This window comes from Aotus nancymaae, unplaced genomic scaffold (genome assembly GCF_030222135.1).
Source record: "Aotus nancymaae isolate 86718 unplaced genomic scaffold, 86718_ANA_hifiasm-v0.15.2.pri h1tg000059l, whole genome shotgun sequence".
Taxonomy (NCBI): domain Eukaryota; kingdom Metazoa; phylum Chordata; class Mammalia; order Primates; family Aotidae; genus Aotus; species Aotus nancymaae.
The window spans coordinates 67,758,986-67,783,840 of NW_026988473.1; the positions used below are offsets into that span (position 1 = coordinate 67,758,986).

The 24,855-nt window shown below is 37.1% G+C and overlaps 1 protein-coding gene across 29 annotated transcripts in view; it reads right to left on the minus strand.

Annotated features, from left to right (window-relative positions):
• The window catches only part of DLG2 (discs large MAGUK scaffold protein 2), a 2,157,409-nt gene that overhangs the window by 508,197 nt on the left and 1,624,357 nt on the right, over positions 1-24,855 (minus strand). For all 29 annotated transcript variants that reach the window (XM_064365356.1, XM_012469540.2, XM_012469543.2 and 26 more), the window contains one exon: positions 1,166-1,302. In XM_064365356.1, the coding sequence (XP_064221426.1) occupies positions 1,166-1,302 (137 nt within the window). The remainder of the gene's footprint in view (positions 1-1,165; positions 1,303-24,855) is intronic.

Genomic DNA, 24,855 nt, shown 5'->3' on the forward strand with positions numbered 1-24,855 from the left:
CACAAAACTGTTGGAGATAATGGGTCATTGCAGACATAGATTAGAGGCTGTTTTACAAGGGTAGACATATGATTAGATAGATATGCTAATCTTACTTGAGAGCTACCTATGATTAATTTTCAATATTCGATTATTATCCCATAGATTTTGGCATACAACAGTAAATGGACATAAGGCAGTTTTATTAACATAGTCCCAAATACTTTGCTGTTTATAATTGCCTTAATTTTGCTTTAGGTTATCATGTAACTCCATGGTTCAGAAAGACTGGCTGTGTGTCAATGTCAATTACTGCCTAGGACTCCTGATGCATGTGGGAAGATGGCAAATGAAATAGCTATAACTCTGTCTAAGGGAAGGAAAGGATGAGATCCATTTACACATGTAGCAGAACTCAGACTATAAATTCTTGGAAGTCAGGTGCTGTGTCGATACTGGTTGCACAAAGGACCATGGATATACATTCAGTAAGCCAGGATGTTGTTTCTTTTGTTATGTAAATCCCACCTCTCCAGCAGTCCATAAATAGCAGTTGCTCTCCCTAATGGGAGACACATTATATTGGAAGAACAAAAGATAATCTCTATGCCATGTGTCCTTAAGAAAATCAATGAAAATTTAGATTTCTGTTTTGAAAAGATCAACAAAACAGATACATTGTCCATGTACTTTGAGATCTCTTACTCATAAATCTGCTGTCTCTTCTCCATTTTTGCCCATGGTCTAAATTGTGGACCCCTCACAAATTCATATATTGAAGCCCTAACCCATCTGTGACTGTATTTGAGGATAGGCTCTATAGGTGATAATTAAGGTTAAATGAGTTAAAGATGGGGCCGTAATCCGTTAGGACTGGACCCTATAAGAGGTGGACTTACAAGAGAAAGAGAGAGATCTCTCTCTCTGCACAAATACCTAGGAAAGGCCATGTGAGGATATAGTGAGAAGGTGGCCGCCTGCAGGTCAGTAAGAGAGCCCTCACCAGGAACCTAATCGGTTGGAACCTTGGACTTTCTAGTCTCCAGAATTGTGAGAAAATAAATTTCTGCTGTTTAAGCCACCCACCCTATGGTATTTTGTGATGGTAGCTTGAACAGAGACAGTCATACACAGGAAAACAAGAGCTTTATAAATACACACACAGTTTTGCTGGAGTCATACTCACCATTAGTAGTCTATCTCCTACTTGCAACCTTCCATCTTTTTGTGCAGCTCCTCCATCTATAATTTTAGTTACATAAATGCTGTTGTCTCCAGGAATGTGCTGGTTCCCCACACCTCCTGCAATACTGAAGCCTAAACCTATAAGAAAGGAACAGAAAATGGAAAGCCTTGTTTTGTTACTGCAGTTGTTTTTAGAAAATGCAGTTAGCCATATTTTAACAGTTTTTAAAAATGAATCCTCAACTTACTGTAACAGCAATAAATAACAGTAAAAATTTTATTTCAATCTAGTTTTTTTCTTTAAATATTTGAAGCTTGTTGATTAATACAAATGAGGCAAAGATTTTGAAGTCAATCCATGTGAGTACTTTTGTTCTATTTCCAGACTGTATACCTAACTGCTGTTCCTCAGCTATCCTGTTTATAAGGGTAACTGGCCAGAGCAGGGATCAGGCGAAGGGTGTGGAGGGATCCTAGATGAACTGGAAGAAAGACAAATATGGTGCTGCTCATTGCTGAGTTTATAGGCTCATCTTCACTGCTGTTGGTACTCTAGCATAGAGAACAGAATTACTGTCAATCATTTGGGCAGAGATCTGGATATTGTTGATATTTCAGGATGAAAAATAGAATTATTCAAAAATTGCACAAATTGTGAGGCAAGAGCCATAAAAAGTTACACTGGACACATATGTAATCATTTCAGAGAGAAGATAAGGAGAAGAAGATAGATACCTTTTCCCTTCATGTTTTCTTCTCTTGCCACTTTGTCATTTTATATTTCCTAGCATTTATTGTTATTAACTGATTACCTGAATGTGAGGTTAGTCACACAAAACAGTGAATTATTCCTGTACACAGTCTAAAAAATAAAAAAATTCTCTAAACTATTCTATTGGAAAATAAAGAATAAAAAATATTTAAAATTTTATTTATTTATTTAGACAGAGTCTTGTTTTGTTGCCCAGGCTGGAGTGTAGTGGCACAATCTTGGCTCACTGCAACCTCTGACTCACTGCAACCTCTGCCCCCCAGCTTCAAGCAGTTCTCCTGACTCAGCCTCCTGAGTAACTGGGATTACAGGTGTGTGCCACCATGTCCAACTACTTTTTTGTATTTTTAGTAGAGACAGGGTTTCACCATGTTGGCCAGGCTGGTCTTGAACTCCTGACCTCAGGTGATCCATTCACCTTGGCATTCCACAGTGCTGGGATTACAGGTGTGAGGCACCACACCCAGTCAAAAAATTTAAAATGTATACTTAGACTATATTATTCTTGTAAGATTGTAAAATATCAAATCAGTTTAAACATGGCAATTGTCTATTTTAAGGGAATGATTTTCACTGTACTGTGGCTTATACAATTTTAACTGTTATTAAACTGTGAAACAATAACAAGAATAGAGTTATAGTCATGCACTACATAACAATGTTTTGATCAGTGATTACATATATGATGTTGGGCCCAAAAGATTACAATGGAGCCGAGAAATGGCTATTGCCAGTGACATCATAGTCATTGTAACATCATAGCATAATGATTATTCATGTGTTTGCGGTGATGCTGGTATAAATGAACCTACTCCACTGCCAGTCATATATGTAAATGTATAGCATATACAACTGTAAACAGTAAATAATACTTGATGATGATAATAAATGACTATGTTACTGGTTTTTGTATTGTACTATGCTTTTTAGTTATATTTGAGTTATACATTGAGTATTATATTTGAAAACAGCCTCAAGCAGCTCTTTCAGGAAGTAGCCTAGAAGGCGGCATTATTATTACAAGAGATGACAGATCCATGCTGTAACATTATTTTACATATTATTGCTCCTGAATATCTTAAGTTGGAGAAGCTGTGAAGGTAGAAGACAATGACTTTGATGATCCCAACTCTGGGTATGCCTACGCTAAGTGTGTTTGTGTCTTAGTTTTTTTTTTTTAAGTTTAACATATATATATAATATATATATATATATATATATATATATATAAAAGTAAATGAAATGCTTGTAGAATCAGAATAGAAAAAAGAAAATACTTTGTATAGCTGTACAATATGTTTGTGTTTTAAGCTAAGTGTTATTACAAAAGAGTCAAAAGTTAAAAAATAAAAAGTTCATGAAGTAAAAATGTTACAGTAAGCTAAGATTAATTTATTATTGAAGAATTTTTTCATCAATGTAGTCTGGCCTAAGTGTACAGTGTTCTCAAGGTCGACAGTAGGGTACAATAATGTACTAGGACTTCACATTCACTCATTACTCATTCACTGATTTACCCAGAGCCATGTCCAGTCCTGCAGGTCCCATTCATGGTAAATGCCCTGCACAGATGTACCATTGTTTATCTTTTATTTTTTTACTCTCCTTTTTCTGTGTTTAGATATGTTAAGTTACACAAATAGTTATCATTGTTTTGCAGTTGCCTGCTTTATACTCAGTCCAGTAACATGCTATACAGGTTTGTATCCCAGGAGCAACAGGCTATACTATACAGCCTAGGTGTGCAGTAGCCTATCCTGCTTCGGTTTGCATAAGTACACTCTATTATGTTCCCATAACAATGATGACATTGTCTAATGATGTATTTCTCAGAATGCATGCCCATTATTAAATGACACATGAATGTATTTTTAAAATTCATTATGAGATCATTTTAAAGGAATAATTGATACCTTTTAGTATAAGAATTTTTAAAAATCCCTTTCAGAATATGTTTGAATGCCAATTCAGTATAATACTTGCAGCATACATTTTCTTTACATTTTATAATTGTAACATGCAAATTACTCAAGAAGATAGATATTAATCAAAGGCCTTCTGACTAAAGACATAATTTCTATAGCTCGCTTTGCTTAAGATTTGTTTTTAAACCACACACCTAGTAAAATAATAAAGCTATCATTAACATATTTGGCATTTTACCCAATAATAAAAAATACTTTATTAACTCTACTTCACTAAAATATTAACTCTGTTCAATACTTTTATTGAATAAATATTGGGTAAGGCTATGTGCTCTTAAGATAGCATAAATAGTTAATTGAAAAATGATGGCATAGTAAATTATAAAGCAACATCTCTGGAATTATATTTGAAATGCAATGATTGTTAAATTAACCATAATAGTTGTTAAAGAATAAATGGAAAATTGATTTAAATTCATAGGGCAATTAAAGCAAGTGTTATCTAATTTCCTTCTGATGTGGGTAATTATTTTTATTAATGCTTTGCCACCCTATGAAACCATGAATATATTTGTTTGCCTGAGATTTACAACTTGTTCATTAAGCAAATGATGACAAAAGAATAAAATGTCCCAAATTGGCTTTTCCTATAAAATTTAAAATACATATCAGCTCCTGTTTCCCAAAACATAGAGAAGTTTAAAAAGTATATTTACAAAAGTTTCTTAGCCACATGCTAAGATCAATCTATCACATTTATAAAAGTACAGAGGTTATTCCAAACTCTGAAAAGAGAAGGTTAAAACAAATTCAGACTCCGATTTATAGCCACTATGCCAGCAGTAAATGCCACAGTCTTAGTTACAGAAGAGCTATAGAAACAAATTATCACTATAAAGATGGTTAAGTCCAACAAAAATGCTAAGTATATAGTTGACATTTGAAGTTGAAGATTGCACAAGACAATGAAATCATTATGGATACTGTAGATAGATAGCTAGATAAAAATTGAGTAACATTTTTTCTTGAGATTAGGTTTATGTACTTCTTTTAAACTAGCGACTCTGTTCAAGGTGAAGCAAGGTATTTTTAGCAAATGTCCCTCTCAGAGCCAGAGATGTTTCTGAATGTACACAACTAGTAATTTTTCCAATTTCATTTACTTTGATGTAACATGCATGTGTTTAAAAACAATTAACATTTAATTACCAGTTAACCATATTCTAAATATTCAATTCAAGATGATAAATGTGTAGTTTATATCTGCATCCAAATATATGTTTATTTATGGGTGGAAGTAGCCATCTGTGCTATAAGACTACATCTGTCCTGATTCATTTATTCATTCACACATCCATTCATTCAATAAGCCTCTCCAGAGTACATACTATACATTGTATTACCAGCTGCTATTGAGCATGGCCAAAGAAAATGTAAAGGAATTTTTTTTCCATTTTTAATTTTTAGTTGTTATGGATACATAATAGATGTAAATAGGGTACATGTGATAATTTGATACAAGTATACAATGCATAATTATCAAATCAGGATACTTGGGATATCCATCACCTTAAACATTTATCATTTCTTTGTGTTAGGAACATTCTAATTCCACTCTGAGTTATTTTGAAATATACAATGCATTATTGTTAACTATAGCTACCCTATTGCACTACTGAACACTAGAAAGATCTATTTCTTTTATCTAACTGTATTTTTGTATCCATTCACCAGAAGCACTATAAAAATAATGACCCATAAGCAGGTTCATATGAGTGAGTATAGTTGAATATGTCTGAAGCAATGTTCTAAAACCAGATAATGCTAGTAATTTTTGGATAGCTATTCTATGAAGACAAATGTGGGCTAGCAACACTGAGCAATAAGACCAAACACACATTATCTGGGTGTTTCTTGCATAGACTCTGTTAAAGCAGGGGCAGGCTGGCTACCTTATAAGGTCTAGACTGACTAAGACTCCCCAACTTGTTACTACTCTCCCATCCCTTCCCTTCATTAGCTAACTTTTCCCTCTTTCATTCCACTCTAAACACACTTGTGTCCATGATATATTTATTTTTATTTTCTCTTTTCAACTTTTATTTTAAGTCCTGGAGTATATATGCAAAAATGTGCAGGATTGTTTCATTGGTAAATATGTGCCATGGTAGTTTGCTGCACATATCAAACCATCAATCTGTATTAAGCCCAGCATCTATTAGTTACTCTTTCTGATGCTCTCCCTCCCTGCTTCCCTCCCCCTGACAAGTCCCAGTGTGTGTTGTTCCCCCCATGTGTCCGTTTGTTCTCATCATTCAGCTCCCACTTATAAGTGAGAACATGTGGTGTTGGTGTTTGGTTTTCTGTTCCTGTGTTAGTTTGCTGATGACAACAGCTTCTAGCTCCATCCTTGTCCCTGTAGAAGACATGATTTCATTCCCTTTTATGGCTGCATAGTATTCCATGGTGTGTACGTACCACATTTTCTATATCCAGTCTATCATTGATTGGCATTTAGGTTGATTCCATGTCTTTGCTATTGTGAATAGTGTTACAGTGAACACACATGTGCATTTATCTCTATAATAGAATGATTTATATTCCTTTGGGTATATACCCAGTGATGGGATTGCTACGTTGAATTTTTTTTGCCTCTAGGTTTTTGAGGAAGTGCCACGCTGTCTTCCACAATGGTTGAACTAATTTATACTCCCATCAACAGTGTAAAAGCATTCCTTTTTCTCCACAATCTCACCAGTATCTGTTGTTTTTTGACTTTTTAATAATGGCCATTCTGACTGGTGTGAGATGGTATTTCATTGTGGTCTTGATTTGCATTTCTGTAATGATTAGTGATGTTGAGACTTTCTTTTTTTTCATGTTTGTTGGCAGCACATGTGTCTTCTTTTGAGAAGGGTCTGTTCATGTCCTTTGCCCACTTTTTAATGTTTTTTTTTCTTATAAATTTGTTTATTTTTCTTGTAGACTCTGGATATTAGATCTTGGTCAGATGGGTAGATTATAAAATTTTTCTCCCATTCTGTAGGTTGTCTGGAACTCTGATGATAGTTTATTTTGCTAGGCACAAGCTCTTTAATTAGATCCTGTTTGTCAATTTTTGCTTTTGTTGCAATTACTTTTGACATTTTCATTATTAATTCTTGCCTGTGGCTATGTCCAGAATGGTATTGCTTAGATTTTCTTCTAGTTGTTTTATAGTTTTGGCTTTTACACTTAAGTCTTTAATCCATCTTGAGTTAATTTCTGTATAAAGTATAAGGAAGAAGTCCAGCTTCAATTTTCTGCATATGGCTAGTTATGGATGGCTCCAGCTTTGTTCTTTTTGCTTAGAATTGTCTTGGCTATTCAGGCTCTTTTTTGGTTCCATAAGAATTTTAAAATAGGTTCTTCTAATTCTGTGAAGAATATTAATGGTAGTTTGATGCAAATAGCATTGACTCTATAAATTACTTTGGGCAGTATGGCCATTTTCATGATATTGATTCTTCCTATCCACAAGCATGGAACATTTTTCCATTTGTTTGTGTCATCTCTGATTTATTTGAGCAATGGTTTGTAGTTTTGAAGAGGTCCTCACTTTCCCTTGTTAGCTATAGTCCTAGAGCCTTGATATTTCTAGAGCACTCTAGACATGCTTTCAACTTAGGGTCTTTGCTATAGCTGTTTCTGCTGCATCAAATACCTGTCATTCAGGGCTTTGTTGAAATCTCAATTTCTGTAGGAGCTGGAACCTAAGGTCCCTAGTTAATGCTGTCCCCTGACTGTATACTTCTTTTCCTTACCCTGCTCTAGTTTTCATTTTCCCCTAGCACCTATTACCTTGTAATATACTATATATTTTCATTTTCCCCAGCACTTCTTACCTTGTAATATACTATATAAGTCATCTACATATTTTGTTTATGTTTTTTAAGTTCTGTCCCCTTGGTGAAAACATAAGCTCCAAGAATGACAGGGTTTTTGGTCTATTTTGTACTATGCAAGTAGAACAAAACCAGGTACATACTTGCCTCTTAAATATGTATTAAATGAAAGAATGAATGAACAAATGAATATAAGAAGACAAGAGAAGTCACATGTCTCTAAGTCCTCCCTTAAAGATGAAGTTAGTAGCTTTGAATGAGCAAGGGACAGAAACAGTGAGCCGTGGTGGCTGCAGTCAGTAACTGCATAAGCCACCACGTTGCCTCAGGTAAACTTTGATGAGCTCTCCATCCTCAGCCTGTACAGAGTTTATGCTAAGCACTGAGCAGGCAATAGGGCAACAGCAGAGCCAGCTTCACTTTCTGATTCTTTCATCTTACAAAAGTGCAAATTTGAGTTTCCATTTCCTTGCTTATAATAAAGGAATAAATATATCTATATTCTGTAGTGACCAGCAATAATAGATGCTTGATACAGTAAGTGTCTCAGTAAACTGCCAAGTTGTTGGGAAAACAAGACACTTCAACACTTTGACATAATCTAATTGGTTTGGATGCATTCTACATTGGTACTACCATTATGTGAGGGGAGCATGACTTACTTCTTAGGGGAGAAGGAGAATAATTAACAGATGTTTTAGCGTTCGGACTAGGTCTTGATAGATTATGTTAGAACTGATAAAAGAAAATGCACATTTAAAACCAATATATATTCAGATTCTAGGCTGGATAAATGACTAATGAATCAACTGTCCTGACTTACGTCACACAGGGCTAATAAAGTTCCACTTTACTGAGCTGAAAATTGAGGCAAAAATGCCTGGCAAACAATCAAAACATGTATTTATGATACAATAAGCCAGAGTAGTCCCTACCAAAATGAATGCAATGAGCTCCTGACTCAAATCAGTCAGGAACACCAAAAATGGCCAAAATACTGATTTTTGGGAAGCAATAATTTTGTAACAATTAAAGAATTGGTCACCATTTTGAAAAGACGTGTCCGTGACAAAGAAATAGTTCTGGACCATCAGGTGTTGGCAAACTAGTCCAATATAGAATAAACGCAGTGAAAAGAGTTGGTAGTTCTCACCCCAGAATGCTGATTATAATACTACCTACTGTAGAACATTGGGCCATTAAGACTAAACATGACTGCACGTGGGTCATAAACAAAGCTGACACAGGAAAATGTAAGTAGTCATTTCACTAAAGGAAGTAAAATCACTGAATATTCCATTACTCTAGTGAAAGAAAAAGGCATGCCAAATTTAAACACCTAGTTGCTCAAGTAATTAAAAATAACCTATTTGGCAAACATGTGATGCACATACAAAACTTCAGGATTACACCTATTAGACAAGGCTGGGTTCATCTTTCCAATTTCCTTGCATATCTCCCAACAGTGATTCCTCATGTTAACATAGGAGGTGCAGGCACAAGCACGGGAATGTCTGAACCTGGTTAAAGCCTTTAACTGAAAGTTTTTCCACACAAAATCTTTTTCCCATGCTATAAAAAGAGAACACCATGAACAGATCACAGTTCACTCTTTTCCCTTGCTGCCTGCCTACGCTGAGGAGGAGGTGTCAGTGAGAGGTGGGGCCTGAAGCAGAAGTCTTGGCAGCGGAGATTGATACTGTGCTAAAGCTCAGAATAAACACTCAAATGCTTTGAAAAGTCATATGATTACAATGTACCCGAATATTCTTTGTGGGTGTAGAGAACTAAGCCCCAGGATGTCTTATTCATTCAATGACTTAGTTCAACTTTATTTCATGTGAGTTTCTTAGGAGAGGGCTTTGGGGTATCTCTAAACAATTCAAAATTATTAAGCAGACTGGTTTTGTCAGAATTTATTTAGGATCTGCTAGGTAAGATGTTTACTGCTTTACAGAAAGCACCAGTTATTTTCTACACATTCTATCTACAATGTTTTATTAAAGGAAATGCAGAATCTATCTTGAACCATGGCTGGCCGTGTCTCAGAAAACACCCACCCATACAGGCAACTTAACTTATGAATGTGCACACATTTCAGTTAAAAAGCAAACAAACAAACAAAAAAATCCCCTTCCCTGTGGGAACTGGTCCACACTGATAACAGGCTACTTGACTTTTCTTCCTTTTTAGAAAGAAAATGTTGCTTTAACAAATACCAAAAAAAAAAAAAAAAAAGCATCTTTTATTTTAAATTGAGAGAGTAGTTAATCACACTGGCCACTGCCAATATGATTAATTAAAAGCCAAAGCTTTATCTTCTTATTCTCTGGATTCTCTCTGGATTCAAAAGACAAAATTTGGGATTGGAAGAAATGATTCTGTTTAAAATTTCTAAGCAAAGCATCCTCAGTCCTGCTTGAAGAATTGCTCACAGATCACCCAATTAACTTACTGTAGTCACAGCCCAAAACTTTTCCTCCTACTATGTATCTTGTAATACCCACTCATACCTTTAGCACATTGCTTTAATGCCTATTTCATTCTGAAAAATTCACGTTTATATATCTATCCTTTCTGCTTTCCCTTTGCTCAAAGGAAGAAACATTATTTCTCTTTTGTAAACCGAAATCTTCCCCTCCATTTTAGGACCTTACTTCTTTCTTTCTTTTTTCTCTAGAGTATTCAGTTCCTTACCCTCAATGCTTTTCTTCCGTTATGGATTTGGTCATTTCTCTGTCCTGTCTTGAAAAGATCTCTTGAACTTGCTACAGTCTCCTTACTATAATAGCTGAAGTTTTTAGATATTGAGCTAGAACTCTACTTCTATACTACAAACCCGACTTAATCTCATCCATCTGGCCCATAAACCATAATCTACTCACATGGCATCTGTTATAGGTTGAATTATGTCCCCCAAAAGAGGTGCTGAAGTTCTAACCCCTGGTACCTGTGAATGTAACCTTATTTGGAAAGAGGTTCTTTGCAGATGTAACTTTAAAAGATGAATTATGGATTGGGCACGGTGGCTCACACCTGTAATCCCAGAACTTTGGGAAGCTGAGACGGGTGGATCACCTGAGGTCAGGAGTTTGAGACCAGCCTGACCAATGTGGAGAAACCTCATTTCTACTAAAAATACAAAGCCAGGTGTGGCGATGGGCACCTGTAATCCTAGCTACTCGGGGAGCTGAGGCAGAACTGCTTGAACCCGGAAAGTGGAGGTTGTGGTGAGGCGAGATCGCGCCCTTGCACTCCAGCCTAGGCAACAAGAGTGAAACTCTGTCTCAAAAAAACAAGATGAATTGTGTCCCCCCAAAAGTTGTGCTGAAGTTCTAACCCCTGGTACCTGTCAATGTAACCTTATTTGGAAAGAGGTTCTTTGCAGATGTAACTTAAGAAGATGAGGTCATACTAGATCAGGGTGCAATGGTTGGTGCCCTTAAAAGAAGAGGAAATTTGAACACAGAAACACAGAAATAAACAGGGAGGAATTCATGTGGTAAGTGACACAGAGATTAGAATGATGAATCAACAAGCCAAGGAACACCAAAGATTGTAAGCAACCGCTAAAAGCTAGGGAAGAAGCGTGGAACAAACTTTCCCATTTCTAACTTGTACTCCAGTAGAACAAATTTTCTGTACCAGCTTTTATCCCTCTTTTTAACTCACTAAACACTTACTGATGACTATTTATGTGTCAGGTAGCAGTTTAAATATTGTTGTTATATCAGTGAATTAGAGATCTATGGTTCTTGTCCTCATGCAGCTTATTTTCTATGGCAGAGTAGGACAAGTAAAAAAATCATGAAAATGCAGTGTGATAAGTGCTGATACAAGAGGAATAGTGGCTATGGGAGCATATAGGTGGGTGGCCTACCTTGGGCTAGAGGGGGTAGTGTCAGAGAAGAATAACTGCGGTCATTATATATAATCTGAGACCTGGAAGGTAACAATGAGCCAAGAAAACAAGAAAGTGGGAGAGATCATCCCTGCAGAGGGAAACATATACTCAAAGACCCAGCACTGAGAGATAACATAGCTCATTTGAGAAACTGAAATAAGTTTAGACAACAGTAATAAGTAGTTTTAGGCAGAGTGCAGTCTCCAAAAGGAAAAGAATCATATCTGTAGTATACGTTAATGTACGTTCAGCCCTTGATACTTGGATATCAAGAAATATCCAAGTATCCAGTAAGTGAATAAATGAAGATAAGAGGTCACTCCCGCCACTGAATAAGAAGAGGAGGAAAGGACAGTGGAGATGAATGCTAAGATTGTAAGCTAATAACAGGACACTAAAGAAGTTCTCGTCTTCAGCTTACTCTGCTAAGAAGAAAGGATGGTCATCATCAATCAAGAACGAGGGAAGTACTGAGGCCCGAGAATGAAGAAAGTGTAGATGTTTTGGAATAGCTATAAGGGAAAATAGAAGATATAATTACTTAGAGAAATGTATAAAATGGCAGAGAATGGTGTTGATTGTCTAGTGAGGGTTTGGAGACTGTGGATTAATAATAGCATTGTTCTAGTTTTTTTTTTCCTCCAATAATTCTCAGAAGTCTGGATATAAGCATGGAAAATAAAGGCAGTTAGATTGAATCGCCTTACAGATTAATCTCTGATGTGCACTGATCTTTTCTCTTTAACAGAATTATCTGATCCTAGAAAGTACAGTTGCACAAAATAGACTATGTTGAGCACAGTGGTAACATTCAGTAAAGTAATTGTTCAAAAACTTTATGCAGAAAGAGTGATTGAATTCTTCAGACCAAATTGTCACATGGCATAGGTATACTTTAGAACGTCAAGAACTCCACAATAAGAAAGATATGTATACTTTAGTTGATTGCTTTAGCTCAAGGGAAAAAAAGTGCATGTTGAGCATTTTTTTTTTTTGAGACAGAGTCTCACTCTGTCACCCAGGCTGGAGTGGGGTGGCGCAATCTCTGCTCACTGCAACCTCCACCTTCCAGGTTCAAGCAATTCTCCTGTCTCAGCCTCCTGAGTAGCTAGGATTACAGGCACATGCCACCACGCCTGGCTCATTTTTTTGTGTTTTTAGTAGAGATGGGTTTTCACCATGTAGCCAGGATGGTCTCCATCTCCTAACCTCGTGATCCACCTGCCTTAGCCTCCCGAAGTACTGGGATTATAGGCATGAGCCACCACACCCAGCCATATGTTGAGAATTTTAATATGCCAACTACTGTATTGGGTGGTGAAGAATTAATGAAGAGTATGTCAGTTTCTTCCCTAAAGGAACACTAAAAATGACCAATGAAAGAAACAGTTACTTTCTTAACTCAAAGAACTCTCATTGACCAACTTTTTAACCTTAAAGATGAAATAGTCTGCTTAAATCACAAGTTGACTGATTATGGGGCTGTATGATAGATTGTGATTAGATGCTGTCCTACTTGTTTATGGACTAGCTCATGATACTTGAAATGAAATATCCCCCAAGCTTCCATCATTAAAATATAAGCGAAGTTACAGACACTGCCTCTAGCTATCAACCACATCTGTTTGTGCAGTTTTTCCAGGTTAATTTTTGCTGTCATGCAAACCAAGGTCATTCAACACTAATCTCTGAATACTGTCTAAATTGTCTTGGAAGTATACGGATTCCAGCATACAAAACCATAAAAGTTATATAGATTATTTAAAAGATGTAAAAGTCATCTCACATGTTGAAGTTTGATGTGGATGTACCATTGGCAGAGTTGTTGCTGGAGAAAGCAAGTTGAAGTATCTGAAGGGTAACTGAGTGGATTTTGAAAAATTTCCATTCACAAAGGCCTCTATTCAGTAACATTTCCTCTGCAAAGTTCTTCCTCCTAATCGCCACTTCTTTAAATTAAAAGTACTCTCTCTCCACTGATCACATATAGTGCTTTATCTGTCTTTATCTCACTTTTAATGATACATCAATTTTTACATAGAATTAGAGTATAGTTATTTATTTATAGGAAGGGTTGATATTTAGAACTTTCAACAGTTGGTATGACATGAACACCAACTAATCACTATAGGTAGCTGCCATAAATAAATGCTGTGATATTTGCAAATTTGTTGTAGGAGTATCTCATTCCCCCATATTGGATAGTTACCATTTTAAAGGTAGAGAAAAAAAATAACACTCTTATTGTGTATGCCCAGGGGTTTCATTAACAAAGTAGATATTCAAAAACGAATTTTTTATTTTTATTTTAAAAGATAGGGGTCTATGCTATGCTGTCCAGGACTGAAACTTCTGAAGTGAAGAGATTCCCCCAACTTCAGTCTTCCAAATAGCTGGGACTATAGGGGTGCACCACTGTACCCAGCTTCAAAACTAATTTTTTTTTTTTTTTTTTTGAGACAGAGTTTCGCTCTTGTTATCCAGGCTGAAGTGCAATGGCGCGATCTCAGCTCACTGCAACCTCTGCCTCCTGGGTTCAGGAAATTCTCCTGCCTCAGCTTCCTGAGTAGCTGGGATTACAGGCACGCACCACCATGACCAGCTAATTTTTTGTATTTTTAGTAGAGACAGGGTTTCACCATGTTGACCAGGATGGTCTCGATCTCTTGACCTCGTGATCCACCCACCTCAGCCTCCCAAAGTGCTGGGATTACAGGCGTTAGCCACCGCGCCTGGCCCCAAAACTAATTTTTAAATGAATTACTGAACTAAATAAAGACCACTGGATCTTTTTTTCCATAAGCATACTTTAACAAACCATGCAGGAAAGGAATGAGGGGTAAAATAATGTAATGAGCTATGTCACACTCACTCATTAAAACAACACTCAATTCCAGGCTATCTAAGTTTTCTAGAGCTGCAACAACAAAGTACTAAAAACTGTGTTATAACTAAAGGAAATTTAGTTGGAAAAATTTAATCATGAAAATGACATGATAAGATTTGGTCTCTCTCCATTTTTGTTATTAATGTTTGCTGTTGTTAAAAAATACATCAAGCTATCCTAAGAAAAAAAGAGCAAAACTGGAGGAATCACATTACCTGACTTCAAATTATGCTACGGAACTATAGTAACCAAAACATCATGATACTGACATAAAAACAGGCACATAGACAAAGGTAACAGAATAGAGAATCCAGAAACAAATGTACACATCCAGAATCAACTCGATTTTGACAAAGTTACCAAAAACATACACTGGGGAAAAGATAGTCTCTGCTGGAAAAACTGGATATCCATATGCAGAAGAATGAAAGTAGGTTCCTAACTATTGCCATATACAAAAATCAGATCAAAATGTATTAAAGACCTAAATCTAAGACCTGAAACCTTCAAATGACTATAAGAAAACACTGGGGAAAATTTCCAGGACATAGGTTTGGGTAAAAATTTCTTGAACAATATCCCACGGGCACATACAACCAAAGCAGTTAACGGACAAATGGGATCACATCAAGTTAAAAGCCTTCTGCATAGCAAAGGCAACAATCGACAAAGTGAAGAGACAATCCACAGAGTGGGAGAAAATGTGTGTAAACTACCATCTGACTAGGGATTGTCAGATGCAGTGACAAGAATAAAGAAATATAAAGAAATACAATTAAAGTGGGGGAGCACACTCTGGTCTTGGAATTCCATTTGAGAATTTAGAAGTGTCATGTTTATAATTTTGCAGTTGTGTTTGTTGTTGGCTTGTTGTAAAACAATATAAAGTGTTTTTGTTATAAAATAAATAAAAAATATATCAAATCAGGAGCAGCCTAATGATAGCTGACTTCTAGAATCTGTCCTTGCCTCCTCCACCCCCAAAGAACCAACGTAGTGAGTAGATGATCACACTTTATATAGATCCCTTGAGAGAAAATACTGGAATGCAACAAATTCAACAGAAAATATCTAAAGCAAGCAAGAAAAAGGAAGTAAGGCATGCTGTCTGACCAGGATCAGCTGGGAAATGAGAGAGACTCCTCAACACGGGGAAAGTATAAATGAGACATCTTTAGTGGTCCACATTCCCACTGTGAACTCCTGCAATCCTAGACATGGGAGAATCCCTCTACTCTTGTGGGTCCTGAAACTAACATAGGGATCTATGGAGAAATTCTTTGATGGCACTGCTCCAAGAAGGGAGGTTGCACTGGGTCGCACACACTCTGTGACACCTAAGCAGCTAGAGCAAGTCACCAATTTAGAGTCCTGCCCCCAACAGCCTGTGAACTGCCCCGGAACCCAGCAGTGCCAGGGCTAAGGTACAAGAGAATTGTGAACTGTAGTCCCTGGGTTTGAGCCATAAGAAATGTGTAGGCTACTTCAGCCAGAGCTCAGGCATGTAGTTCATGAACAAGGCATAAACTACAGCTACTGGGGACTGACGCATGAGTGAGGTAATAGCTATCACAGCAGGAGTTGAGGCATGAGTGATGTAAACATTCTCCCCTTGCCAGCAGTCCACTGTCCACAGTGGCAGGGCAGCAGTGTGGCTGCTACCATTCACACCTGAGCATTCTGCTGGTGGCTATGACACCTCTGCCTACCATGGCTGGTCCTGGTATGCACCATTAGGAGGCCTGAGGACAAGCCTGCCTGGCCTGGCTTTGTGTCTTCTCCCACCTGCTGGGCCATGGGTTAGCCCAGTCTGCCACCATTGGTACTTACAAAATCCTCCCACGTACCTGAGATTGGGTCTATTCATCCAGCCACTTACTCCTCAGTTGGCACCTACTGGCATGTACCACCTGTGGGCCTGGAGACTGCCTAGCCCGGCCCATCATAGCCACTGCCAATGCCAGTGTACACCACTCAGGACCTAGAGGGTCTTCCTACCACTATCACTGCCACTGTCCATGCCATGCCAATGTCCCAGGGACCTACTAACTTGTCCACCTTCCTGGCTCACTACTGCCACTACTGACACTGAATAAATCAACTGGAGGCCCAAGAATTGACCCACCTAGACCTCCTAACATTAGTGCGACCATACACTATCCTGGGTCCCAAGAACAGACATGTTCAGCTCATTGCTGCCACCACTGGGACCCAAAGTTGGCCTGCTTAGCATCCCAGTCCCCAGAAGAACTTCACCATATCCTCCATTTATAACTGTACCCTATGCTACCAAGGAAATCACAGATGCAAACAATGTTGTTTATAGTCCAAAGAAAAATCATACAGAGACTACACTATTGCATACACTAAGAATCAAAGCCAAAGTGCCCTACACAACCAACACCATAGATACAGCTTTAGGAATAAAGTAACCCCTTACAAAAGCAAATTTAAAAAATGGGAAGAAGTGCCTTACACAAGATCACAAAGGTATCAATGTAGTGACACAGGAAACACAATAAAAAAATATGATAATGTCAAAGAAACACAGTAATTCTCTAGTATCAGATCCCAAGCAAAAAGAAACACAACTCAATAAAATAATTCATATTAATAATTCTAAAGAATCTCAGTGAGTTACAAGAAAGTTATGAAAACCAATACAAAGAAATCAGAAAAACAATTCAGGATATAAATGAGAAATTTATCAAAGAGATAGACATTATAAAAAAAACCAAATTTTGAAAATGAAAAATTCATTGAGTATAATAAAAATACATTTGAAATCTTTAACAATAGATTAGATGAAGAAGAAGATCTTAGAACTTGAAGAAAGGTCTTTTGAAATAAATGAGTCAGACATAAATGAAGAAAGAAGAACAAAAGAGAATGAGCAAAGCGTTCATGATACATGGGACACCACAAAGGGACCAAATATCTAAACAGTCAGAGTCTCAAGATGGAGAAAGGATGAAAGGTTTAGAAAATCTATTTAACATAATATTGCATGAAAACTTCCCAAGTCTAGGAAGAGCATTAGACATCCAGATAAAGAAGGCTCTGAGATAGCCTTAGAGAATGTTGCACAAAAGGTCTTCTTCATGGCACATTACAAACTATCTAAAGTCAAAGACAGAGAATTCTAAAAGCATCAAAAGTTTCTAGTCACCTATAAGGGAATCCTCACTAGACTAAAATTGGTTTCTTACTAGAAACAATACAAGGCAGGAGGAAATGAGATGATATATTAAAAGTTTTAAAAGAAAAACTGCCAGCCAATGATCCTATATACAGAAAAATTATCCTCAAAAAATTAAGGAGAAATAAGGTCTTTTACAGACAAGCAAAAACTGAGGAGATTCAACACCACTAGACCAGCTCTGTAAGAAATACTCAAGGGAGTCCTAAATCTGGAAGAAAAAGGATACATCTGCCATTATGAAAACACTCAAATGTATAAAACTCAATGGTAAAGCATACATACAATGAAAAAGGGAAAGAACTCAAATAGTATCATGACAGACAGCCACTAAACCACAGTGGAAAACAGTAAAAGAATAAGAAAGGAACAAAGAATATACAGAACAACCAAAAACACAACAATATGACAGGAATAAACCTCAGATGTCAGTATTAACCTTGAATGTAAACAGTTTAAATTATTTACTTAAGAGATATAGATTGGCTGAATGGTTACAAAAACATGATCCAACTATATGGTGCCTATAAAAAATGCAATTTACCTATAAGGCACATAAAGTCACAACGTAAAGGGGTGAAAAAAATACTCCATAATAACAGAAACCAAAAGTGAGTAACAGTAGCTATACTTACATTAGATAAAACAGAATTCAAGTTAAGCACAGTAAAAAAGACAAAGAAGAAAACTCTATAATGATAACAGGGAATCAATGTATCAAGAGGATGTAACAATTCTAAATATACACATGCCCAACACTGGAGCACCCAGATTCATAATACAAACATTACTAGTTCTAAAGAGAAAGACAGACTCTAATATGATAACAGTGGTGTACTTAAATATTCCACTCTAGGCATTAGACAAATCATCTACACAGAAAATCAACAAAGAAACATTAAAGTAGACTTTAGATGAAATGGACCTAACACACATTTGCAGAATATTTTACCTAACAATTGCAGAATATATTGTTCTTACCAGCACATGAAATGTTCTCCAGGATAGAAATTATATTAGGTCACAAAATTAGTCTCAACTATAAGTCAATAACAAGAACAACTTTGGAAATTATACAAGTACCTGGAAATTAAGCAACATGTTCATGTTCTTGAATGATCATTGGGTCAACAAAGAAATTAAGATGAAAATCAAAAAAGTTCTTAAAACAATTGAAAATGAAAATACAACAAACCAAAATCTGTAAGATGCAGCAAAAGCAGTGCTAAGGGTGAAGTTTACAGCAATAAACATCACAAACAATCTAACAATGCAACTCAAGGAATTAGAAAAGTGAGAACAAACCAAACCCCAAATTAGCCGAAAGAGAGAAATAATAAAGAGTAAAACTAAACAAAATAGTCTTGAAGAACAATAAAAGGATCAATAAACTGAAACATTGGTTCTTCAAAAAGAGAAAATTGATAAACTGCTACCTAGAATACAGAAAAGAAAGAGGAGACATCACAATTGATACCTGCATTAGTCTGTTTTCAACTGCTATGAATAACTGTCTGAGACTGGGCAATATATAAAGGAAAGAGGTTTAACTGACTAACAGTTGAGCCTGGCTGGGGAGGCCTCAGGAAATTTACAATCAAGGCAGAAAGTGAAGGAAAAGCAACACAAGGCATGAGGAAGGTGATGTGCCAAGCAAAGGGGGAAAATCCCCTTATAAAACTGTCAGATCTCATGAGAACTCACTCATTATCATGAGAACAGCATGGGGGCACCCACATGATTCAACTCTCTCTACCTAGTCTCTCCCTTGACATGTGGGGATTATGGGTATTATGTGGATTACAATTCAAAATGACATTCGGGTGAGGACACACAGCCTAACCATATCATTCTGCCCCTGGACCCTCCCAAATCTCATGTCTCTTTCACATTTCAAAAGAATTTGACTTCCCAACAGTCCCCCAGGTCTTAATTGATTCCAGCATAAACCAGAAGTTCAAGTCCAAAGTCTGATCTGAGACAAGGCAAGTTCTTTCCATCTATAAGCCTGTAAAATCAAAAGCAAGTTATTTACTTCCCAGATACGGTGGGGGTACATGCATTGGGTAAATCTCCCATTTCAATTGGGAGAAATTGGCCAAATCAACGGGGCCACAAGCCCCATGCAAGTCCAAAAACCACCAGGGCAGTCAAATTTTAAAGCTCTGAAATATCTCTTTTGACTCCATATCTTACATCCAGGTCATGCTGATGCAAGAGGTGGATTCCCATGGTCTTGGGCAGCTTTGCCCCTGTGGCTTTACAGCATATATCCCCCACACCCAGCTGCTTTCACAGGCTGGTGTTGAGTGTCTGCAGGTTTTGCAGGTGCATGGTACAAGCTGTTAGGGGATCTAGCATTTTAGGATCTGGGGGATTGGAGCTGTTTTCTCATAGCTCCACTAGTCAGTGCCCCAGTGGGGACCCTGTGTGGGGGTGTGCACCACACATTTCTCTTCTGTATTGACTTAGCAGAGGTTCTCCATGAGGGCTCCCCTCCTGCAGCAAACCTCTGCCTAGACATTGAGACATTTTCATACATCCTCTGAAATTAAGGCAGAGGTTCCCAAATCTCAATTTTTGACATCTGTGTACCCACAGGCCCAACACCACATGTAAGCTGCCAAGATTTGGGGCTTGCATCTTCTAAAGCAATGGCCTGAGATGTACATTGGCCCCTTTTACCCATGGCTGGAATGCAAGGCATCAAGTTTGGAGACTTCTCAAAGCAGAAGGGCCCTGGGTCTTGCCCACAAAACATTTTTCCTAGGGCTCCAGGACTGTGGTGGGAGGGGCTGCGGTGAATATCTCCAACATACCCTGGAGACTTTTTTTTTGCCATTGTCTTGGTGATTAACATTAGGCTACTTGTTCATTATGCACATTTCTACAGCTGGCTTGAATTTCTTTTAAGAAAATTGTTTTCTCTTTTCTACTGCATTGTCAGGCTGCAAGTTTTCAAACTTTTGTGCTCTGTTACTCTTTTAAACATAAGTTCAAATTCTGAACTATCTCTTTGTAAATGTATAAAATGGCATACTTCTAAGAGCACCCAAGTCACCTCTTGAACACTTTTCTGCTTAGAAATTTCTTTCACCAGATACCCTAAATCACCTCTCTCAAGTTTAAAGTTCCACAGATCTCTAGGGCAGGGGCAAAATGCCTCCAGTCTCTTTGCTAAAGCATAGCATGAGTCATCTTTATTCCAGTCCTCAACAAGTTCCTCATCTCCATTTGAGACCATCTCAGCCTGAACTTCATTGTTCATATCACTATCAGCATTTTGGTCAAAGCCATTCGCCAAGTCCCTAGGAAGTTCCAAGCTTTCTCACATCTTCCTGTCTTCCAACCTCCACCTGTTACTCAGTTCCAAAGCTGCTTCTACATTTTTGGGTATCTTTATAGTAGCAACCCACTCCTTGTACCAATTTACTGTATCAGTCCATTTTCATAATGCTATAAAGAACTGCCTGGGAATGGGTAGCTTGTAAAAAAAAGAGGTTTAATTGACTCACAATTCAGCATGTCTGGGGAGGACTCAACAAATGTACAATTATGGTAGAAGGTGAAGGGGAAGCAAGGCACCTTCTTCACAAAGTGGCAGGAAGAAGTGCCAAGTGAAGGGAAAGAGCCTCTCATAAAACCATCAGATCTCCTGAGGACTTACTATCACAAGAATAGCATGGAGAAAAACACCTCCACGATTCAGTTACCTCTACCTGGTCTCTCCCTTGACACATGGGGATTATAAGTATTATGTGGATTACAATTAAATATGAGATTTGGGTGGGAACACAAAGCCTAACCATATCAATACCACAGAAATACAAGATTGTCAGAGAGTATTAGCAACAACTATATGATAAAAAACTGGAAAAAGTAGAGGAAATGGACAAATTCCTGGCAACATACAACCTACCAAGGTTTAGTCAGGAAGATATAGAAAATCTGAACAGACCAATATTTAATAGTAAGACTGATTTAGCAATAAAAAATCTCCCAATAAAATAAAGCACAGGATCAGATGGATTCACTGCTGAATTTCACCACACATATAATAACAATCCTCCTCAAACTACTCCAAAAAAATTGAAGAGAAAGAAATTCTCCCTAACTCATTCTATGATCAGTATTACCCTGATACCAAAACCTGAGAAGGACACAACAAAATAAAAAAACTATACATAAATATCCCTGATGAACATATCTTCAAAAATATCCTTCACAAAATACTAGCAAACTGATTTCAACAGCACATCAAAAAGATAATATATACTGTTACAAAGTGGGATTTATACCAAAAGATGCAAGAATGGTTTCACATATGTGAATCAACAAATATAATACATCACATCAACAGAATGAGGCAAAAGAATCGTATGATCATCTCATCAGATGCAGAAAAACTATTTGATAAAATTTAACATCACTTCATAATAAAAATTCTCAACAAGCTGGGCATAGAAAGAATATATATCAAAATAATAAAGGCCATATATGACAGACCCACAGCTAACATCATACTGAATGGAGAAAGGTTGAAAGTTTCTCTCTAATAATGGGAACAAGATAAGAATGCACACAAAATACTCCATCAAAAAACTCTTAGAAGTACTAAAGTCAGTAAAGTTAGAGGATATAAATTCATTATAAAAAATCAGTAGCATTTCTGTGCACCAGTAATAAAAGTCAAAAAACAAATTAAGAAAGCAATTTTATTCACAATAGCTATAGAAACCAAATATAAAAACAGATTTAACCAAGGAAGTGAAAGATATCTACAAGGAAAACTACAAAACACTAATGGAAGAAATTAAAAAGGACAGAAACAATTGGAAAGACATTCCATGCTCTTGGATTGAAAGAATTAAGATCATTAATATAAGCTAACTTCCCAAACGAATCTACAGACTCAATGCAATTTTTGTAAAAATTCCAAAGTCCATTGTTTTACACAGAAATGGCAAAAAAATTGTAAAATCTGTATAGAATAAAAAAAAAAGAGCCAGAATAGCTGAAGCAATCCTGAATAACAACAAAAAACCCCCAACCATAAAACCTCAAAAACAAAAACAACAAAACAAAGCACAAAAACAACAAAACAAAGCACAAAACAAACAAACAAAAAACAAAGCTGGAGGAATCACACTGACTATGGAACCAAAAGAGAGCCTGCATAGCCAAGTCAATTCTAAGCAAAAAGAACAAAGCGGGAGGCATCACATTACCAGACATCAAACTATACTACAAGGCTACAGTAATCAAAACAGCATGGTATTGGTACCAAAACAGAGATATAGACCAATGGAACAGAACAGAGGCCTCAGAGGCAACACAACATATCTACAACCATTCGATCTTTGACAAACCTGACAAAAACAAGCAATGGGGAAAGGATTCCCTGTTTAATAAGTGGTATTGGGAAAACTGGTTAGCTATATGCAGAAAGCAGAAACTGGATCCCTTCCTGACACCTTACACTAAAATTAACTCCAGATGGATTAAAGACTTAAATGTAAGACCTAAAACCATAAAAACCCTAGAAGAAAATCTAGGCAAAACCATTCAAGACATAGACGTAGGCAAGGACTTCATGACTAAAACACCAAAAGCATTGGCAACAAAAGCCAAAATAGACAAACGGGACCTAATCAAACTCCACAGCTTCTGCATGGGAAAAGAAACAGTCATTAGAGTGAATCGGCAACCAACAGAATGGGAAAAAATTTTTGCAGTTTACCCATCTGACAAAGGGCTGATATCCAGAATTTACAACGAGCTAAAACAGATTTACAAGAAAAAAACAAACAAGCCCATTCAAAAGTGGGCGAAGGATATGAACAGATACTTTACAAAAGAAGACATACATGAGGCCAACAAACAGATGAAAAAATGCTCATCATCACTGGTCATTAGAGAAATGCAAATCAAAACTACATTTAGATACCATCTCACGCCAGTTAGAATGGCGATCATTAAAAAATCTGGAGACAACAGATGCTGGAGAGGATGTGGAGAAATAGGAACATTTTTACACTGTTGGTGGGAGTGTAAATTAGCTCAACCATTGTGGAAGACAGTGTGGTGATTCCTCAAGGATCTAGAAATAGAAATTCCATTTGACCCAGCAATCCCATTACTGGGTATATAGCCAAAGGATTATAAATCGTTCTACTATAAGGATACATGCACACGGGTGTTCACTGCAGCACTGTTTACAATAACAAAGACCTGGAACCAACCCAAATGTCCATCGATGATAGACTGGACAGGGAAAATGTGGCACATATACACCATGGAATATTATGCAGCCATCAAGAACGATGAGTTCGCATCCTTTGTAGGGACATGGATGAATCTGGAAACCATCATTCTCAGCAAATTGACACAAGAACAGAAAATCAAACACTGCATGTTCTCACTCATAGGCGGGTGTTGAACAATGAGAACACATGGACACAGGGAGGGGAGCACTACACACTGGGGTCTGTTGGGGGGAAATAGGGGAGGGACAGTGGAGGGTGGGGAGTTGGGGAGAGATAGCATGGGGAGAAATGCCACATATAGGTGAAGGGGAGGAAGGCAGCAAATCACACTGCCACATATGCACCTATGCAACAATCTTGCATGTTTTTCACATGTACCCCAAAACCTAAAATGCAATTAAAAAAATAATTTAAAAAAATGCTAAAAAAAAAGAAATATATTACAAGGCATAGTATTGGTATAAAAACAGGCAATTTGACCAATGGAACAGAAAAGAGAAATCAGAAATACATCCACATATTTATAGCTAACTGACATTTGTCAAAGTTGCTAAGAACATGTACTGGGGAAAGAACATCCTTTTCAATAAGTGATGCTGGGAATATTGGATGTTCACATGCAAAATAATGTAACTGGAACCCTATCTGACCATACACAAAAATCAAGTCAAGAAGGATTAAAGACTTAAATGGAAGGCCTGAAGCTGTAAAACTCACAAAAGAAAACAAAGGGAAAGCACTTCATTGACACTAATCTAGGCAAAGATTTTATGGCTAAGACCATAAGACCTTGGACAACTATAACAAAAATAGACAAATTGGACTATATTAAACTTCTGCACAGCAGAAGAGAC